The sequence below is a fragment of the Limanda limanda genome, chromosome 4 (genome assembly GCF_963576545.1).
Source record: "Limanda limanda chromosome 4, fLimLim1.1, whole genome shotgun sequence".
Lineage (NCBI taxonomy): Eukaryota > Metazoa > Chordata > Actinopteri > Pleuronectiformes > Pleuronectidae > Limanda > Limanda limanda.
Genome location: NC_083639.1, coordinates 9,982,036 through 10,001,436, shown reverse-complemented (window position 1 = coordinate 10,001,436; position 19,401 = coordinate 9,982,036). Strand labels below are relative to the sequence as shown.

Here is a 19,401-nt window from a genome sequence, read left to right as displayed (position 1 = left end):
AAATTAGATTCAATTAACTTGGTTTGTCATCAAAAGCTTAGACCACTGTTTCTTTGGTTTTGATGGAGTATAAGGATGTTGCCATAACCGTTACACATCAAAAATGTCATTAACTGTTTATTATTAACACAAATAACACCAATATAGATTAGGAAGCTGAATATGAGCATGTCTTTATGTATAACTAAATAATGATATCACTATACAGATGCTTTTGAGATATGCTAGCATCTAACACACGTAAAAGAACACACAAAAGAACACAGACTTTTAGTTTTTTTAAACAGAAATTAATGCCTTTATTAACCAAGACACTGTTAACACACTGGTATACAAGAGAGGTATCGGCTCTTGCAATAAACAAATAAATCAAAGTCGGTATCAGAACATTTAGAGTGGTAATATGGAATGTACTGGCTTCCACTTTTTATTTTTAAACAATCCTTTCAAATAAATAGTCTCTCTATACTCTTTATAGCTAGTGTTTCTACCAATATATTTTCTTTGCTTGGGCAAAGTGTTGGGAATGAAAATAGGAAAGAAATGAGACGAAAATACAAATAAAAAGACAGTGACAAAAGAAGGAAAATATCGCCTTTGCAATCCCCTTTTCAAAATGTCTGTTTTTAGGCAAAAAAGCACAGGGGACAACAACTGCTGAAAAAAGGCAAATCCCTTCTTCTAGACCTAAATCATCTTGTTCTTCCACCAGACAGTGTAAATCCAGGTGCCGGTGGACACACAACCCACGTTTGTTAAGAGGGTCTTCAGAGACACCAATAAACACAAAATGTCCTTATCAGAAGCTTAACTCAGCAATTGCTACAAGACTGCTGATCTAGCCAGCCAAGGTCAGCGTGTACGTCATCTTCGCCACCAATAATGTGCTGTGCTGTAGAGTACTGGCAGTCCAAACTTCATCTACAAAAGTTATGTAATAACACAGGTAAAGCACCGCGTCAGGCTCCTAGAAACTAAACTGGAGCTTCAGTTATCTCTGCCTCGCTCTGTCTCTCTCAGAGAGAACTTAACAATAAAGAATCTTGTCTGTACCAGAGGGGGGAGGAGAGGCCTAGAATGCTACAGGAGTCCTGGTGTCTGGTGGGAGACCTTCGCCTTGTAAAACACTTTTGCTGCCGTTTAGAGCAGAGGAAAGGAGCAGTCCCAGAATGAGAAAAGTGCAAGCGGGGCACACGCAGCCCTGTCCTCCGGCAGTTAAGAGAGCGTGCACAACGACCACACAGGCTCCCCCCCCACCCTGAGGCGTCTGATTGTCACTCCGAGCAGAGGAGGATCAGACCCCCGTTTGGGCATAAGGACGATGCACCTTGAAGTAGCAGGGTTGCAGCTCACTGAGCTTTTCCCCCAGGCTTGAAATTCAGCTCATATTGGCTCCAGTGCAGCTTCAATCCGTACTGTGGTCCTCCAGTTGGGAGATGATGGTAATCAGGTTCTGCAGGCCGAAGATGAAACCACTGTCCTGGCCTTCGTGCACCACACTGTCCTCGCCATAGTGCCGACAAGTGGTGTGAGCAAAGTCAATCATGCGCACGTCCACCAATGGGCTGCTGGCCTCTCCCGTGCTGTGGGAGGAGCGACCACTCCCACTGTTGCTGCTCCCTGCGGCCACACCGGCACCGCCACCCGCTGAAGAACAAGGGAAACCGAAGGCCCCCTCCTCTTCCTCATCATCATCGTCCTCCTCGTCCTCCTCTTCATCTGATGGCTCGTCTTCATCCCCCTCTTCACCACCACGGTGTCTGGGTCTAGCGGGAGTCCTGGGAGGGTCTCCATCGTAGATGATGAGCAGGGAGCTGGAGTAGAAGCGATAGGACTCGCAGGCCTCCAGGGCCGCCTGCATTTCCCGAAGTCGCCGCAGCACAGGGGACAGCAGCTCCCGACGCAAGCGACGCCCGTTGTGGAAGAACTGGTACAGGGCCTCCTTGAAGCCTGCGAGGGTTAGCTTACGACCGTGGTACTTGTTCATGAACATCAGCTGGCCTGAGTCTGACTGGTACACCTGCAGGAGTAACACAGACACATGAGTGTTACAGCTCTAAACTTACAGAGGACTCCAGACTAGTGAAGCTGAGCTGCATTTCTACCATACCTGCATGCCACAGAGTCGCACTCCAATAGAGGCTGATGTGCTCTGTTGACACTTGCGAATCTGATTGGCTTTCTTCTCCTCTGATGCATCGTCCCCATGCTGGCGAGTTCCCATCTTCAAGTCTAAGACACATGGTACTTTGTAGCGCCACGTCAGATTCTCCAAAAGGATAAATTCTTTGAAAGGGGGTCAAGGAACAAACACCAACAAAAGACACAAACTAACAAGGTCATGCATTTGTAATAAAGCATCATTATTTACGTCGATGGACACTGAGCCACCAACTAACTGCTGTCCACTAATGAAAGGATACTGTATTGGTTGCGGTGCTTTGCATTCTCCTTCATCCTCTGAAGGTGCTGCTGGTGGCATTTGAGGCTCCAGGGGTTGTGTTTGATCTGTGGAACTACGTTGCCTTCATCCAGGCTGAAGTAAAGAACCTCCGCCTGCTGCTGCTGCTGCTGCTGCTGCACCACCACCTCATCAAGATTATAACTGCAAAAGGGGGAAAAGATATCAGCTTTAGTATTACAGAACGGATTCATGGTGCATCTTGTTGTCTGTGAATGCATGACGGCGCTATGGCAGGCATCTTCACCTCATGATCTTGTCTTCTTTACGACTGTTTCGACCTCTGTCTTTGCTGTAGTTGTCATTCTCCAGAAGCAAAGCGGCTTGCTTCTTGTTGCTCCACTTTAGCATCTTGCTCTTGGGCTCGCAGTCTGCTGAGGGGTCTTTGTTTTCCAGGTCCCCTGATTCACTGTGGAGGGGGTAGGCAATGAGGCACAGGTTCCCTTCCTCATCTTCCTCAAAGCTGACTGAGACTACACCTAAGAGGGAGAAGAAGGAAGGTGGTCATTAGTAGAGTAATAATTGCTTGGTAACAGTTTTCCTCAATACAATGTTTTTGTTTACATATTTAAAACACATTTCCTGACAGCCACTGACATGATCATATGCCCACATTAGTAAACGCACACACACACACAGGATGTGGATGTAATAGGAAGAGATGAAGGAAGAAAGCAGCCATGTTTGTATGACTCAATCAGAAAACAAGAGACACAAAATACCACACAAGGCTGAAATGTGTCAAACTGAGAAGGAGATTTATTAAGCAACTGCCAAACATCCTCCTAAAAACACACAACAAATCTGAATACATTGTTTTATGATGCATGAAATAATACAATGTGACACAGTTCTCTCTTTACAGAAACATACATGGAGCAGTAGCAATACAAGCCACAGTGAAGACTCACTTAACCATAGTACAGAGTACGAACATGTCATGATTCAGTCCAAACTGTCCATTTCTTAAAAAGTTGTGGTATGCAAAGAAAACACATGTGAAATCAACCATTCTCATCACAATTTCAAGAACACAGAACAGATGAGGCTAACAGATGTTCCTAGACTCGTCGTGATGATTGAAGAAACACAGTGTACCTTCATGCCCAATGCTAATTAATGACATGTTCCACTAACAGGCACCGGAGTAAAGCCCCCCCCCCCCCCCCCCATGGACCCCTAGTAAAAGTCCCTAAAAGGGCCTGTCTATGACAGGGTGGGGGAGGTGTTGCTCTGAGAATAAACATCACAGCTGCAGCAGCTGATAAGGATCAAACCACAGACATGAAGAAAGGATGTGGTTGAAACAGATCGACTGAAGATTGTGGCAAATACAAAACATCCAAACTCACAAACGTTCCACCGTGTATCCAGCAACAGAAGTAGTAATAGTAGTAGTGGTCAGATTTAAAAAGACAGGTTTGTAATTAATAAAAACAGCCTGACAACAATAGCTAGTTTGTAAAAGAGGGATTGTGATGTGGTTGAATGTAAAATGGCAGACCTGAGGACCCAGCACTCGCATTCCTTCCGCTGCAGGCAGAGGCCTCTCTGACGCCATTAGCACTGACATCACCATCCCACAGGAAGCCCCGCCTCTAAAGTATGTCCTGATGAACTGTGGTGTCGGTTCAGGAGCTGCACCGTCACCACACCTCATACAAGTGTGGGAACTTCTGAGTCACCGGGACTTTAAATCAATAGAGCGGCTTGTAAACTTGTGATGACGCCAGAGGGCAATCCAGTGAGATTTTTACAACCTGATAGCAACTATTTGAATGGACATGAATGTAGATTATTATCAAGGTTTGGTCGTCTAATTTAGATTTCAGGTCTTTGCATTGGAATAAGAGATTCAATCATGATTTACCCCTGATATAGATCAACTGATGTAGCACAACTTAAAGCTCCACCCCTAACTTGTGATCACTTCATCTACACATACACTTTCAGGAATGTCCCTAATATTTCTTGCTTTCACTGTCAGAGTATAAATTCCAGCCAAATTCTAGTTCAGTGAAATGTGGCAATGAATCCTTTAGGCATTCTTAAAATGAAATTCTTTCTCCCAATCCACATCCCAGATCTTATAATAGTCCCATAATGCATTAGTGGAACCATCAGATACCATGCATGTCTTTCCTCACCGTCATATGGCTGCCCACAGACATCTGCATCAGCATGTACTGGGTGTTACAGTCTGAATGTGAAACTATTTAGAGACCGCAGACCTGAACGCATCCAGGGGAGTGAGTGATATTCAGCTTCAAGCGGAATATCCTGCGTAGATATGTTTACGTCTGTGTTTCCATCCTGCACCTGACACCTTGGAATTTTCCTCAACGTGGGCCTGTGCAGTCGTGCATGACTCCCTCAGTGATGTCGCCCATTTATTTTGGATCCCTGTGTGGAACTCTATCTCAAACTTGAAACCGTAGCCTAGTTAAAAGCCAGGGACTTGGAACTGACCTCTGGCTTAATCGTGCTGCTGCTGGCAGAGAGTCACACACAGTCCACCCTGGGGGTACAAGGGAGGGGGCAGGAGACTGTGGCTGTGATGCTCTGCCAATTCTCACAAGTCACAATGTGTGGGGCCAGTAAAAGAGGAATTGAAGCATCTATTCATAGCTGTTGTGTGTGCAGCCTTTTCTTGAGCAAATGGAAGAACCACACATTATTATTATCTGCGTGCATGTTGGACACGTCTGGGTTTATTGTTACATGCACACAAGAGGGCACCGTGCATGTGAAGCTACGTGCACGACGACGAGGAAGAAGAGAGACAGGATTACTGCTGGGCATCAACACAACATCACACACACATACACACTCCACTGTAGCAGACGAGGCGTCAGTTCCTGCAGATCTAGAAGGGGAAGGGAGGGGGTGGTCTTACCTTTATACAGCGGGGTGAACTTCCTCATCTCCGCGGGGAGGCTCTTGTAGAACTGGTGCTCGCGGGGGATGAGGGGCTTGCAGATAGTCTGCTCCCCGAACCGCAGCACGCAGGAGTGCCCCCCCACCTGGTGCACGAAGGGCTCAAGCATTACCCCTTTGCCCGGGTACGGAGTCCCGTCCGCCTGCATGAGCGCCTCGAGAGCGGGACTCATCCTCACTCCGCATCGGACCTGGGAGCTGGGGGGGCCCACGTCGCACGGGGGGAGGCAGGACGCTCTTCCGCTCGTCTGGCTCCCTATCCTCGGACGCGTTATCCTGCCGTGCCGCACGGGGGCGCTGCCGGCCGGTCGCCTGCTCGCTGTGAAAAACAAAGGGCTGAACAGGAAGGACGGAGCCAGGGACCAAATCCGCGGTTTCCCCGTTTTTCCCTCGTCGGAGGATGGATTGAAACGGTCCCCTTGTGTGCTCCGTGTGTGTACGTGTGATAAAAGACCCTGTGGGTGGTCGTGAGAAGCTGCGGAACACGTCTCCAGACAGCGGGAGGCTGCGTGCTCCTCACGAGGCTCTTACCGAAACTGACGTCCGCAGCCGACCCGCAGCGAGAAAAACAGCCTCGACCGCCCCGCCCCCTCCGCCGTGCCGGCCAATCGGAGGGCCGAGGCTGTCGCTGGGAGGAACACCTCGGAGAGGATCAAGCGGATCCGGCAAACAAAGAGGAAGAGGAGAAAACAGGGGGGGGAGGGTAACGCAGGAAAAACACCAGTCACACAAAAACACAACACAACAAGTCACCTCTCCTTCACTGTACACACGACCCCCATCCGAGGAGACGGGCTGCAGGGGGCGAGTTATGCGTGATCCGGTTCTTGCAACATCGAATGTCCTTGGAAGCAGCAGAATTTAAAACGAAGACAAGAGGGAACTCGCAAATTGCACTGGCATTTCTCTTTAATCCAACATTTTTGACATGTGTCAATAATAACGAGGGGATACATGCAAAGAATGATGGAAATTGAAATTCAGAATTTAAAGATGTTGCCTGTATAATCAATGAATATTTGTATATTGGGTAAATAACAATGTCTTCATCAAAAAGCAAGGTTGATAGACCTTTTAAAGAGGATTGCTTTTGTCTCACATCAGTTACACAAGATACTGAGGCTTAACTGAGAGTGTTATTCTCTTCACATCATATGTGATGGCCGGGCTGAGATTAGGCCCCATGTTTACGGCTTACATCATCAGACAACTCAGTCAGGGCTGATCATGTGAGGGTTGAAAATACTCTGCATGCTGCCCAAAACAGAACTAACCATTACATTTGGTTAAATTACCTTGAAGAATGAAATCTGAGATTTGATAAGCGTACTATTGGGTGTTTTTGTGTTGCAGTTCAGCAGCTGGACACTGAAAACCATCCAGGCCGACTGACTGAAGCTGCTTTCAGTTGTGCAATGAATTCCAGAGGTTTGGAGGATGACGTGTTTGTCTTAACGCAAATGTACAAGTAAGACTCAAGAGTTTCTGCAGTATTACTCCACCTAGGCCGCTAATAAAAAGCCTGCAGAAACTCCCACTAAAATGTACATATATAACACTAAACACAATCCAAGCCTAGCACTCATTGGACAGCTACTATCTTTAAAGTGTATCACCTAAATATCAAACAACATCTTATAGATAACTGAATTCTGGCTGCTGCTCTGATAAATAGAGCCCTGATAGCCATATTTGAGGGTCTGTTATTGAGGTTTTGTTTAAAACAAGAACATTTTAACACACTGTGAGATAATATGCTAACCACAATCTAGTCACATTTCCTTTGGTGCCCTAAACCCTTTTTTCACAGTATTATAAAATAAAATGTCAGAAAACAATCATTATTTTGTGTTGGCTCAGACTCATATCTACAATAATGCTGGAACAAAAACAAGGATTTTACCTGCAGGTCAAAAATGCAGGTTATAGTGGGTAAGATCCTCACATTGTGGTGCATGGGCCCTCACTAGTTTGAGGATTATTGCTCCCCAACAAGCTTCATATATATTTACAGACTAAAATGAAACATGTGTCTTGTGAAGGGCAGCTGATTCTAAAGAGTCTGACTGGTGTGCCAGACCAGACAAATCGGAGGTACTGTAAGACCGGCTCGGGTGACCAGAAGGTTACCGCCTAATCACACACTAATCTCTGATGTTCCAGTTCTGCACTGGGATTAGAAATTGGAGGAAAGATTCCCAGACCTGAGTAGGGAGGGGATTAAATGATCAGAACTGGGACAGTGTACCCACTCTTTTTTTCCAAAGTTTAGATAGTTAGAAGACCACGTCATTTTAGTGAAGCATTTAGATGTGTAATTTCAGTCTGTCCCACATAGTGCTATTTATCTTGGAACTAACATAAATCCATAAACTCTCATTGTTTATGGCTTGCATATCTCAAGAACTGTTCATGTAATCGGTCTGATATATGTCAGTGAATTGTTAAGGCTCTTATATACTTCTACGTATACGTTTCTCGGAGAGGGCTCAGCGGGAGACGAAGAGTCTTTTTGATTTTTACTTCTCCGACCACTGTATGTCGAATAAAATTCACCGCCAAACCCATAGGTGGCGCAACGGAAGACGAGCTCAGAGAAGCCTACCCCAATTATCGGAAGAAGAAGTCCACTTGTGTTTATATTTCTCTGTCAGCCTGCCTCCCACACACTAAACCATGGCAACTAACAGAACTAAATAAAGTGACACCCAGCGGGTCAAGATGCTGATGTTATCGTTTCTTAGCGCAGCGGTTCCCCGGTCTTGTTTTATTTATTTATTATTTATTATAGAAACAGTTTCATGATAGAAGTGGAATTAAAGTCGTGACGGCGGGGTTATGCACTGTTACCACCGCAGTTAGCATGGTTGCTAGCCCGCTAGCCTAGCCTGCTAGCGCCGTTTTGAAAGCTCGTTATAACCGTCTGTGACCGTGCACACATGTCGTCATTGCTCGAACGAGCCACCGTCAGCCGGACAACTCCGCTGGCTTAACACACACGTCACATTAATCGTAGAATCGTATTTCTTTATGTGTTTATTGTGAATCAGGAAGTTACAGGTCCGGAAATGACGTCGAACAGAAATGACGTCGTACGGAAATGACGACATACGGAAATTATGTCGTTCGCGAACCAATCACAGCCAAGAGCTGTCCGCGGGCTCTCCGACACAACACGGAGAAGTTAGAAAAATCAGACGTGTACGAAAAGCTGTCCGAAGCACTCGGAGAGGGCGTTTCACGACGGATAGGGCGGTCTTATCTATCCGTTTTACAAAATACGCTCAAGCATATATTGGCCTTTAAGGTTTCAAGAAAGTGCAATGTCAAATTTGGCACGATTTGGGTATGTGATACATTTAATAAAAGTTTAATAAAAAGATGACAAGCGATCTGTTGCTGGAGATTCCTCAATTTATGTGATGTCAATCACGTCAACAGCATGTTGATGACAACGCAAATTATGATTATAACAGGTGAACAGCTCTTTATGCAGCAGCAATTGAGCAGATTTAGGGTTCTGTGCACCGAGTCCTGCAGCCAGTCTTCACTTGCCGTGCCTCAATTACTGAAGTTCACTTTTACGGTTTCAGAATCCAGCCTCACCACAGGCTAAGCAAACAGCCCATTTTAAAACTCAGGTTTTGAAGCTAGGCAAGACAGTATTTGTTAAGGGAGAGCATGAGTTGTCATCTTTTTAGCTTGGTCACCCTGGCCTCACTGATGCATCAGTGTTATGTCAGTTTAGCCAGGCTTCCCCTCTCGTGTCATGGGTGCGTGCCCTGGGACAATAGGCCGCTGCCCCCTCAATCCAGCTATGAAACAGAACAATGATGCAATCTCCAACCTCCTCCATACACACAGGATAACGGATGGCCTTCTACAAGCACAGCAGTCATAGTAATCCAGGCTCCAGGAACACAGATGGTGGATCTGGTCTGGGTCACAGAACTTCTGAAATGTGAGGTGTAACCATCACAGAGAGATGTCAGCCTGTAGCTTCATCACACCGACACTTCAGTGACTCTCGCCTGCTTAAGCACCAACGTGCATGCCTGCAGAGAATAAGCTTAGCGATCACTGAAGTCTAACATTCATCTATTTTGGCTCAGTTTGTCTAATGGATTATTCTGAATATTACATGGTCTCATTGGAACTGATTACTGTCATTTACAATGACATACATTGTGTGCAAGGTCAGGTCAGTAAAAAAGCTGTGGCCTAGTAATGAACTATATTTCAAACCAAAAAATTAAAGCAAGGGTTTGTAATTTTGGAAAAGTTAGCAAGAGCTTGCTAAACATAAAAATGCAACTGATACATCCTACAACGTAGAGTAGGGGCCACAGCCTTTGGCTCTCAAGCTTCTGTCCAGTGGAATCCTCTTCCACTTTCCTCCTCTCCCTCTTCATCACACTAATGTCTCATCAATACATACACATACATCGTTGCATATCCAAGATTGAAGCTGCGGACACACTGTGGGCCGTGGATCATGGTGGCAGCTGATCGTGGATTATGATTATGACTGCATTGCCTTGACATGCACTGAACCCTATAGATATACTGACTCTCTGCTGACTTTCTCCAGCAAGTCCCAGGCCCCACGGTCAAAAGTCAGCAGAAAGTCCGAAGGAGCGAGTAGTTGTGTTCTTGATATTTCTATCTATTGCAAATCTGCCCATCCTGGGAGAGCGACCCCTCAAATGTGTCTCTTGCTGATTTCTTTCCTTGTATAAAAAAATTATTTTGGTAATTTTTCCTCACTCAAGTCGAGGGTTAAAGGCAGAAAATTCTGCACCCTGTAAAGCCCAATGAGGCAGATTGTGATTTGAGAATATTACAGGATATAAGAAAAGTTTTTGAGAAGGTAAAGTATTTGAAAGCACTGACTATGTACTGATGACACAGCACAGACAGAACTGGGGGATAAGAATGTTGTGCTGTGAGGGCAGGGGAACTTATGTGGGATGAAATCATAACTATAATATTCAACAAACTTGACAACCCACTTTCCAGTGGCTTCTTAAGCCCAACCCCTCACTCCCAGACACGTGAGGAAGTGGAACATGGTTGCATAGAAAAACTTGTCACGTGGGGGGGAAGGGCCCATATGCGCCTTCGTTTAGGCAGAGGTCCACTCTAGTAAATATGAGCGTGTTGATAGTGACGAATGCTGTTGGCACTGCCAAATCAAGGACACGCTTGTTTACTCCTGTCATCCCCAGCACAGACCCAGCTCCTCATGAGACTCCTTCTGCCCGTCTCTTTGTCTAAGGTGGAAAAATAAAAGGCTCATCTGATCACACAACTTTAACTCTTAATGATAAAAATGAAATAGAGTAATATAGAGGGAGTAAATATCATATCAGAGGGGCAGGAATTCCTCTTTTGATGCCAGGTATTTCACCTAATATTAAAACTTGAGGGTTTGCAATAAACAGGAAGTCGGGGTTTTCCAGGTGTACGTTCTTTTATTGTTTACACAAGGAGGGGTTATCAGAGGCAGAGGCTATAGGAAAAATTAATTCTACACTGACTGATAACAATGGGAGTATGTTTCTATCAAATAAACATTTAGATGCAAATGGTCTTTTGAACATTACTCAAGTGTGTTTCTCTACAAATATTATGTTATATAATAATAGTGAAAGGTGTTTATTATGTACATATTCTATACTACTCGTCCATTTTCCCAGCATGGGATCAACAATGTATATCTTGACACACTGTATACGTGAAGATATATATTTATGACCAGCTTCATCTGTGGTATTTGGTTGAAGACTGAGGCAAACCTTACAAGTTTAACTTCAGATGCTACTGATACATTCCTCAAGTGCTTTCCTGAAGCTGCAGAGTCCATTAATTATGGAATGCAACTGTGCACAGCCATGTGCTACAATGGGGGAGACACTATTTGCCTTGCTGACCCTCGTAAACCAACTTCCTCCTCCAGGTTACAGCCAATGGGAGAACTGGAAGTGCATCTGTAAACTTCTGCAAACAGATCAATATTCCAATGAGAAGCAAACTCTTGATCACCTGAAAACACTGATACTGTAGATACCAGATAAAACAATGTTTACTTGGTACATCGAGCAGTGGAGGGAAAGCCCTCAGAAGTCCTTAGATGCTGTCACCAGATGCCTCGACACCAGAAGATTGCAGCTTCTTTAGCTTGTTGGAGATAATACCATGCTATCAGCCTGACACGTTCAGCCTGCCAGGGCACAACCAGCCAGACCCTGACCCACTTTGAAGAAAGCAGCTGACTGCTTCTCTCAGAGTCTGCGGGGAGGGAGTGCCTGGTTTAAGGGATACAGAACAATGAGAGGTGTGCAGGCTTATTCTGGAGAAATGACGAGTGTTGTATGGAAGTGTGTGAGCCATCAAACTTCCAGGAGTGTCACTGTTTATGATATTGTCTGTTGCGATGTCCCCACTCACATACTTAACTGTTATCAGCAGATCACTGCTAGTATTGCACCAGTGCATCACCATGGGAACTGTCTCAGGACGGGATGTATGTGTGAGCTGTGTGGGCAGAGATGCCCAAGCCTTTCCTGGGTTGTGCTGAGATCGGAGAGGATGCAAAGCGGTTTAACGAAGGGTCATTTATTTCTCAGAAAGAAGTTTAATGCTAGCAAAGAATTTTCAGCTGTGTCACTTACTAATAAAGCAGTTGAACCATCTCTCACAGCTACCTAGTTTGGTCTGGACATTCAAACTTTTCAGTTAAGTCCAACCAAAGTAACACATGCTTTGGACCACAGCCCAGAACAACAGACCAAACTTTAGTTCAGACAAAAGAGGTGGTCTTTGTCCGGATCAAACTGAACCTTGGTTTGGTTTATATTCAGTGTGAACACTTCTTTGCATTCGTTGGAGAGAATTGCTTGTGGTCTTTTCCTCCGATGATGTTGCATTTGAATAACATGGGCGTTCATTTTGCTAGTAGTAATACCATAATGATATTATAGTGGCAACGGAATTATCAAATGGAAAACGTTCTTCCTTCTCTCCATTCAAGTCATGACAACAGCACAAACATATGTCATACAAAAGTCGATAGTGAAGCATCTTGACCTTGGGGTATATATAGCCTGTGTTGCTTTTATGTGGTGACCTCTTATAGCTCTACAAGCTCTTGTTTTCACACCTACACTCTGCCAATGAGGCCACAACCCTTCTCTTGCTTTTGGGATGACTCAAACAACCAATACTAAAATAGTCAAAAGGTTAAACAATTATTTTTCGAAGTAGATATGAAATCTGTCAATGACTTTGAGGTCTTAGATTTTCAGATCATTATTTGTTTTAATCACACAAAGAGCTCTTGCACCGTAGTTATCCTTTTTCTGGGATTTCTCACTGTAACCACAGTCAAACTATCTGTAATCACTTTCCCTATTTAGTAGAGGGCTACAGCGCTCAAGTGGTCTACTGGGAACAACAGATGCACACGTGCACACACACAGATAAACTAACAAATTACAGCAAGATTTAAACTCAAAATTCCCATCACACACAAACACACCAAAACAAGGCCTGACTTCAGCCTCCCTCATTCCTGGACAAGAATAAATCAACCTTTTTTCCCCCTCATTGACATGCGGATCAAATAAATGCGAATGAACATCGAGTACCAGCACTGCGGTCATAAGTTTAAAGCCAAGGACTTGCTTCTGCTCTCCAGTCAACACAGCAAAACCTACCGGGCAGAATAAAAGTACACAATGCAAAGTTTGGTTTTGTGGTGCAGGAATAAGCACTTACTTGGCTTATTAACAAAGGGATTTTTATGCATTTACAACTTTGTGGTGGATTCAAATAAAGTAACAGACTTAGTACAGTAGAGTCCAGCAAAAGTTTGGTGGGTGGAGCCTCATTGGAAAATGAAAACAACATTTCTAATCTCATAGCCTGCACCAGAGAAACACAAGCTGCCTCATCTCTGGTATGTTCCCCGTGGCGTCTTCAAAATCTGCAGTTTCGTTGACAGCAACAGAGTAAATGTGTGATGGAAGAGATCAGTCTGAAATACTTGTGTCTGTGCAGCCCTTGTAGTTTCTGCACTTCTCCCTGGAGCTCACACTAACCAGTTCCATATGACCTAAGTATGCAGAGAAAAAAGTCATAAACAAATCCACTCCTTCTGCTCTCCACGTGCTCCACAGGACGTCACGTGGCACCGACGACTGCCACAATCTAGAAGCATAATATTTTGATTTTCCTGTGTGAGCGCGCTCACGTAACCACCCACCAAACCACCCACACACCAACCCACACACCAACCCACACACCCACCCACGCACACAGAAAGTGTGCCTGAGCTCAGAAACCGTGCACACAGAAGATTCAGCCCAAAACAAACAAAGCAGGGAGACATTTACCATTTAAGGATTTCCACATAAGTGAAGTTCATTGGGTCACATTGGATGTAGACCTGGTTAAAACTTTCAGCTCAAGTCTAAAGCGTCATTAAATTTGAATGCTATCCTTGTTTGCAATCCTAAAGACAGTTGAACAGAGTGGGAATGGGATGAATTGTTGTGTCAGGTGTTTAAACTAGGAAAAAGAGAAGGCCTGCTTGTCCTTGCAAATCAGATTAATGAGTAGCAGATGAAATGCTGACTTTGTGTTTTTTTTGTTTCTGGTGGCTGGCGAGATGTGGAACTCAACTTCTGTTCAGATGCAAAGATCATTAACATGAAGGTCCTCCCCTTTGTGTGCAGGGGTCGTGCTGTCATGTGCACTCTGTTGTTCACCGGTTTCGTGCAAAAGGGATTTTTGCGGTTGCTCTCACAAATGTGTGGGATTTGTGTGCATGTGAGTGTGTGTGCGGGCAAGTGTGTGCATGCCTGATATAAAAATGTGTATTTGGGAGAGAGAGAGAGAGAGAGAGAGAGAGAGAGAGAGAGAGAGAGAGAGAGAGAGAGAGAGAGAGAGAGAGGGGAGGGGGTGAAGGCAGGTGACCGTTGTATTAGGTAAAGGTTCAGTGAATTCAATATGACCGGTATCTAAACCTCATAACATTATATTGACACAGAGGACAGATTGTGCAGAGAGGGCGGGGGGGGGGGTAATGAATTATATGTAATAGAGATCAGAAGATGGGGTTATGAGATCGGATGAGGTCCCTGATCTTGCCTGGAACATGAGGTCGGTCTCATGAGGTCTCAACCAGCTCGTGTGGGATTGATCCGTAGGTATTGGCGAGGTCATGCCAAGGGACTGCCAGGTCTCCCTTTCCTTCTTGTTCCTCCTGAGTCAGCTGGTTAACAACTTTGGTGCGCTGGATGCATCCTGGCACCTTGGGGACTCCACCCTTCTGTACAGAGGTGTCAATGTATGAATTCATATTCAAGCTCATTGTCAGGAGCTTCTTGTAGACTAGGTCAACCCTGCATTTCATTTTGGCCTGGTGGATCATCAGGCCATACTGGCTCATTGTATTCATTCCCATTGCACACAAAAATCAAGATATTAGCAGGTGATCGTTGTTTTTTTTGACCAGTGGAAAAGTGGCTTTGTAGAATACATATCGCACACCTGTAGTTTCTGCCAGTGATGTTTCTGTAAAGTTAATTTAATTTTACCAAATATGAATGCTGAATATACAAAAAAAAGAAAAGAAATAGTGGCACTCAAATATTGCATCATTTTTTGGGGGGTATGAAGTACATTATTTTCATTGCCGTAATCCAAAAGTATTCTGATTAGCTTACATTTCACAGTTATCCAATGCACTAAATGCCACTAACTTGCATGTTATTTGCATTCAGTAATAGACTACATTTTAAAGTAAACTGACCCAACCCTGTGAAACAAACATTTTTCTATAGTCTTTGACAATCAGCTTCTCAGATGTTGCTGTTCTGTGTTTAGTTCTCAAGTTTCAGATGTTTGCATTTCTTAACATTCTCTCTTTGTGCTTCAGTTTGTTTGGGGAGTGGGGTCAGTGTTTCAGAGCCCTAAGGCCAAAAAACAACTATGATAATTTTACTTTGACCTAAATAACTGAAAAAGGACCAAGAAGAAAGAATGAAAAGCAACAGGAAAGACAACATACTGTGAGACTGACTGTGTTTTATCTTGTGCGAGTGTCAAGTCCATGCATCTTATCTTACACCAGGACAGCTGTATGGACTGAACCTCTGGTTTTTAGCATTCTCTCTGCACCCAGCTCTCAATGTTTTTACGAATGAAATTGGGTTGCATACACATATGTTGGTCTGCCATGTCGTCACGAGGATGCCTCAGCTATCAATATTGTACCAGCTTAGATAAAACCAGAGCACCACTCCAGTTGTATTTGTTTCTATGTAGTGCCATATCCAGTGAGTGCTTGAATACCACTAGTGCAATCATTAGTGCTATCATAATGAGAAACCATCAATATCACACGGACAAAAGCACTTCAGACCAGGGTGCCATTGACCCAGCTGCTGTATTCACTCTCTGTCCTGAGAGAAAGTGGATGTTGTATTCTAAACTAGCAGCATAAAAACCTCCCAACATCTGCACCAACTGTTCCCAACATGAGTCCACAATGAGCTGCTCGGCAAACTGTCCAGATGGTTTTGTTGATATTGAAGGAGTCGCTGACGATTTTGTTAACATCAGCATCCATTTGAAAATGCCACCCCAGAGTTTTCCACTGCGAGTTTCAGTGCAGCTCTCTACGTTCACGTGTTCCTAAGGCTGCTGACAAGAAAGAGTTATAACGCTCAGAGAGCTATCCTGCATTCCCTGTCATTTCTGAGAACTCACGTTGACTTCTTGTTATGACATTACTTAGAATTCCACTGTGGATTTGATCCAGAGCTGCATGTTCACATCAGGGTTTCAGAGTTTAATGAGGAATCACAGTTACTGTACATTACCCAACACTCTATTTTGCTTACTCTTCTTTTATATTTATAATAGGAAGGAATGTGCAGTGTTGCGACTCCAGACACTAATCACACGATGAAATGCATGGTGATATTTCTTAGCCAACTGAGAATCTCTGAGGAAGGTGGACAGACGTGCACAGCACAACACTTCTCCACAGGGTTTGTGCCTTTCACTGCACCCAGCCACCAGGTGCAGTGAAAGGCATAAAGGCATAAAAGGCATAAACCTGCCACCAGGTGCATCCATCGTTTTATGCGACATATGATTTCACTTTCCGATTCTGTATTGGATCCACCTTCCACTTTTAAACATTAGCCCAGACTCTAAAAAATATCTTACACAATATTTAATCTTCTCTCTCTATTTCTGTTAAAAAACATGAAGGCAGTCATCAAGATAGATATAAAAAATGTATCTGGCATAACTTTTGGTTCCTTGGATGTTAGTCTTCAAGTTATTAAATATGACAAATTAGCTTTTATTGTATCTGAAAGTGGTTTATATTTGCAATTCAACAAGCAGCAACAAACTGGGAACTGACAGCACATTTATAGCTCATAATAAACCTGTGACGACATTACTTGAGATTATAAACCAACACATAAATATATTCACTGTGGACATCAGTAGTGGACGCTGCTCTAGTCCTGTTGCATCCCACAGAGTTCATTTTCCCAGAACAAACCTGAAAGTGCTGACTCAAAGTGTAGATCCTAACTTCCCTGCAGCAAGAGTCACGCTTCACAAATCAAAACCGGCTCCTTCTCATGACAGAGTTATAAAGTTATAAATGAGTGGCACTTAGCATCATTAAAAAATACATGTGCCTAAAAATGTGAACCAAGACATAAACCTTCTATTCACATGTCACAATCCTCCCTAAGACCTCAGACACTTTTCAATTCAACTGCAAACGGTGCATTGATGAATTACGCATTGGGCTGGTTCTTTTGAATCAATCTGTGGGGAACATCCCTAAGGCAGTTTAATTGATCGTAACATTGTGACGTCTGTTTTTTGGCACATTGCTCTTGGTGTGTTTCAATGTCACATTGTCAAATGGAACTTGCACGAGTTACTGTCGTTTTGAAAACAAGATGATTAAGGCTCTGTATTTATAAAAATCTGTAATTTAAAGTAACTAAGGATGGACGACATGACTGCTCCCCAAAAGTGAAGCCCAAGTATTACTACTTGTACTACAGTAGTAGTACTGAGGCTAGCCACCAGCAGTATAGATGCTATAAATGCCGGTCAAAACTTTATGAATGACAGCTGACTCGTGATTGGTTGAGCAGGTGGATTCTGAGCATAGAAAAATAACATTTACCTCAAAATGTATTTTTATAATATTTAACATTTGAGCAAAAGAATACACTTTCTGTATCGATTAATATCATATGTTTACACTCTTCATTTATATGAATAAAGAGCAATTTCCAACATACATAAGTGCAATTGATGATTTACCATAAATCTGTGTAAATCGTAGCAGGCTATATTTATGGTGGACAGACTGTGAATAAAAGCTGCAGCTCTGTGAGTTAAGGGGTTGGTGAGTGGAGGCTCTGAGCACTATTGGGGTGGTGCAGTGCTCTGCTGCTCATTCTCAGAGCACGTGATGATGGATGCACACTTCTGCAGAGGTTACTTTGACCCAAAAGCTGTACCTTTCCATCTCTCCTTCATCCTCTTCCTCTGGTTCTCCCTTTGTCCTGTCGACCCCCCCCCCCCCCTTGCATCATTATATCTTATGTAAAGTATTTGCATCATTCAACGTGTTGACGTGTTTCTCCTCCCCCTGACAAAGTCACATTATTGATCACCTCCTCCATCCCACCTGCATCTCTCTCTCTCTGTCTCTCTCTCGCTCGCTCTCTCTCTCCCCACACTTCTCTCTGCTGCCACCTCTCTCTTTGCTGCATTGTGGAATTTTCCAAGCACGGCGAACGCTGCAGTGCCAAGGCTCGCATGATGGTATGAAGGAGGAAAAGGAAAGGAGCGTTGTCATGAAGGACCCACATCCTCATCTCTTTCTAAGATTCAGACATAATGATAATGGAAATCCCCCAAACACACTGAAGACGTTTAATGCAGATTACACTGAATGGATCATTCAAACATGTATTATCTTACTAGCGTTATATACAAGCATCCTATTGAAATGTAATGGGAATACGTTTATAAATGAAGAGCCTACAGACAGTAAACAATTAATCACAGATTTAATCATTTACTCATAGCAATGATGGTCAATTACATTATTTTCTCCTCTCCCCTATAAATATATCACAGAACGATGACACAGCTCAATACATATTTAACTCTTAGTTTTGTTAACACTTACTAATTTTTCATACCTCACTTCCTACATTCAGAGAAACTGTGGCTACATTTTCTCTAAAGTGTTTGTGTAGTCAAAGTGCAGTTAAACAGAAGGAGTCTATAAAGGAAAATATAAAAAAATGAGGCTCTCCACTTCTCTTCAATAAGTATTGAGAATGTGACCATAACATATTTCTATCACAATATAAAATACAGCATTGCAATCAAGGCAAGGGATTTTTTGTTCAGGACAAATGGTTCCAGGCAGTTGCCAACAGTCTCTACAGGAACAGGAATCATGCGGCCTCAGTCAGATACTGCAGTGTTTTTGGTGTGAAAGTGGAGGGGGGGGGGGGGGGGGTGACTGGAAATGTGTTAATGACATTCTGTTACTGTGACGACTGTGCAGAAATGGGCTTCTCTTTAAATGTGGTAATGGTTGCGGTAGGTAGATTCATGTGGCTGGTCTGCTCAGACAGCTTGAGAACAATGGTGTTGTAAATGGTTGTGAAATTGGTTAGCTGGAAGTGCGTGTGTGCGTATTACTTCATCACAGATGATGTGTAGGGCATGACAGCATTTAGCCTCCTACTGAGAGTCTTTATCTCCAGAAACCTCAGTGGGCACATTCACATAATTACCATTGTGTCCACGCACATTTGCAGTATACACACACAGGTGCTTGCCTGTTAGGTTCACCTTGCTTAAACAAATGCAATATAATACAACAGTATTGAAATAAATCCTCCTTTCAAGGTTCAGTTCTATTTCAGTCG

At 43.7% G+C, this 19,401-nt stretch overlaps 1 protein-coding gene across 1 annotated transcript; it reads right to left on the bottom strand.

The window, feature by feature from the left end:
- Positions 1-268: 268 nt before the first annotated feature.
- Positions 269-5,923, bottom strand: ip6k2b (inositol hexakisphosphate kinase 2b). The gene is made up of 5 exons (XM_061069352.1): positions 5,358-5,923; positions 2,709-2,940; positions 2,424-2,605; positions 2,111-2,286; positions 269-2,020 (listed from the first exon to the last, which is right to left on the bottom strand). Exons 1-5 carry the CDS (start codon positions 5,569-5,571, stop codon positions 1,406-1,408), a joined length of 1,419 nt encoding a protein of 472 aa, XP_060925335.1. The 5' UTR covers positions 5,572-5,923; the 3' UTR covers positions 269-1,405.
- Between the last annotated feature and the right edge of the window lie 13,478 nt (positions 5,924-19,401).

What these genes read in the sequence shown, in the direction of transcription:
- ip6k2b (XM_061069352.1), bottom strand. Translation starts at nt 5,571, where the DNA reads ATGAGTCCCGCTCTCGAGGCGCTCATGCAGGCGGACGGGACTCCGTAC. An exon ending in GTTCACCCCGCTGTATAAAG is followed by an intron (nt 2,941 to 5,357) that starts GTAAGACCACCC and finishes TCTCCCTCTTAG; the next exon opens with GTGTAGTCTCAGTCAGCTTT. An exon ending in AAAGCACCGCAACCAATACA is followed by an intron (nt 2,287 to 2,423) that starts GTATCCTTTCAT and finishes CCCCTTTCAAAG; the next exon opens with AATTTATCCTTTTGGAGAAT.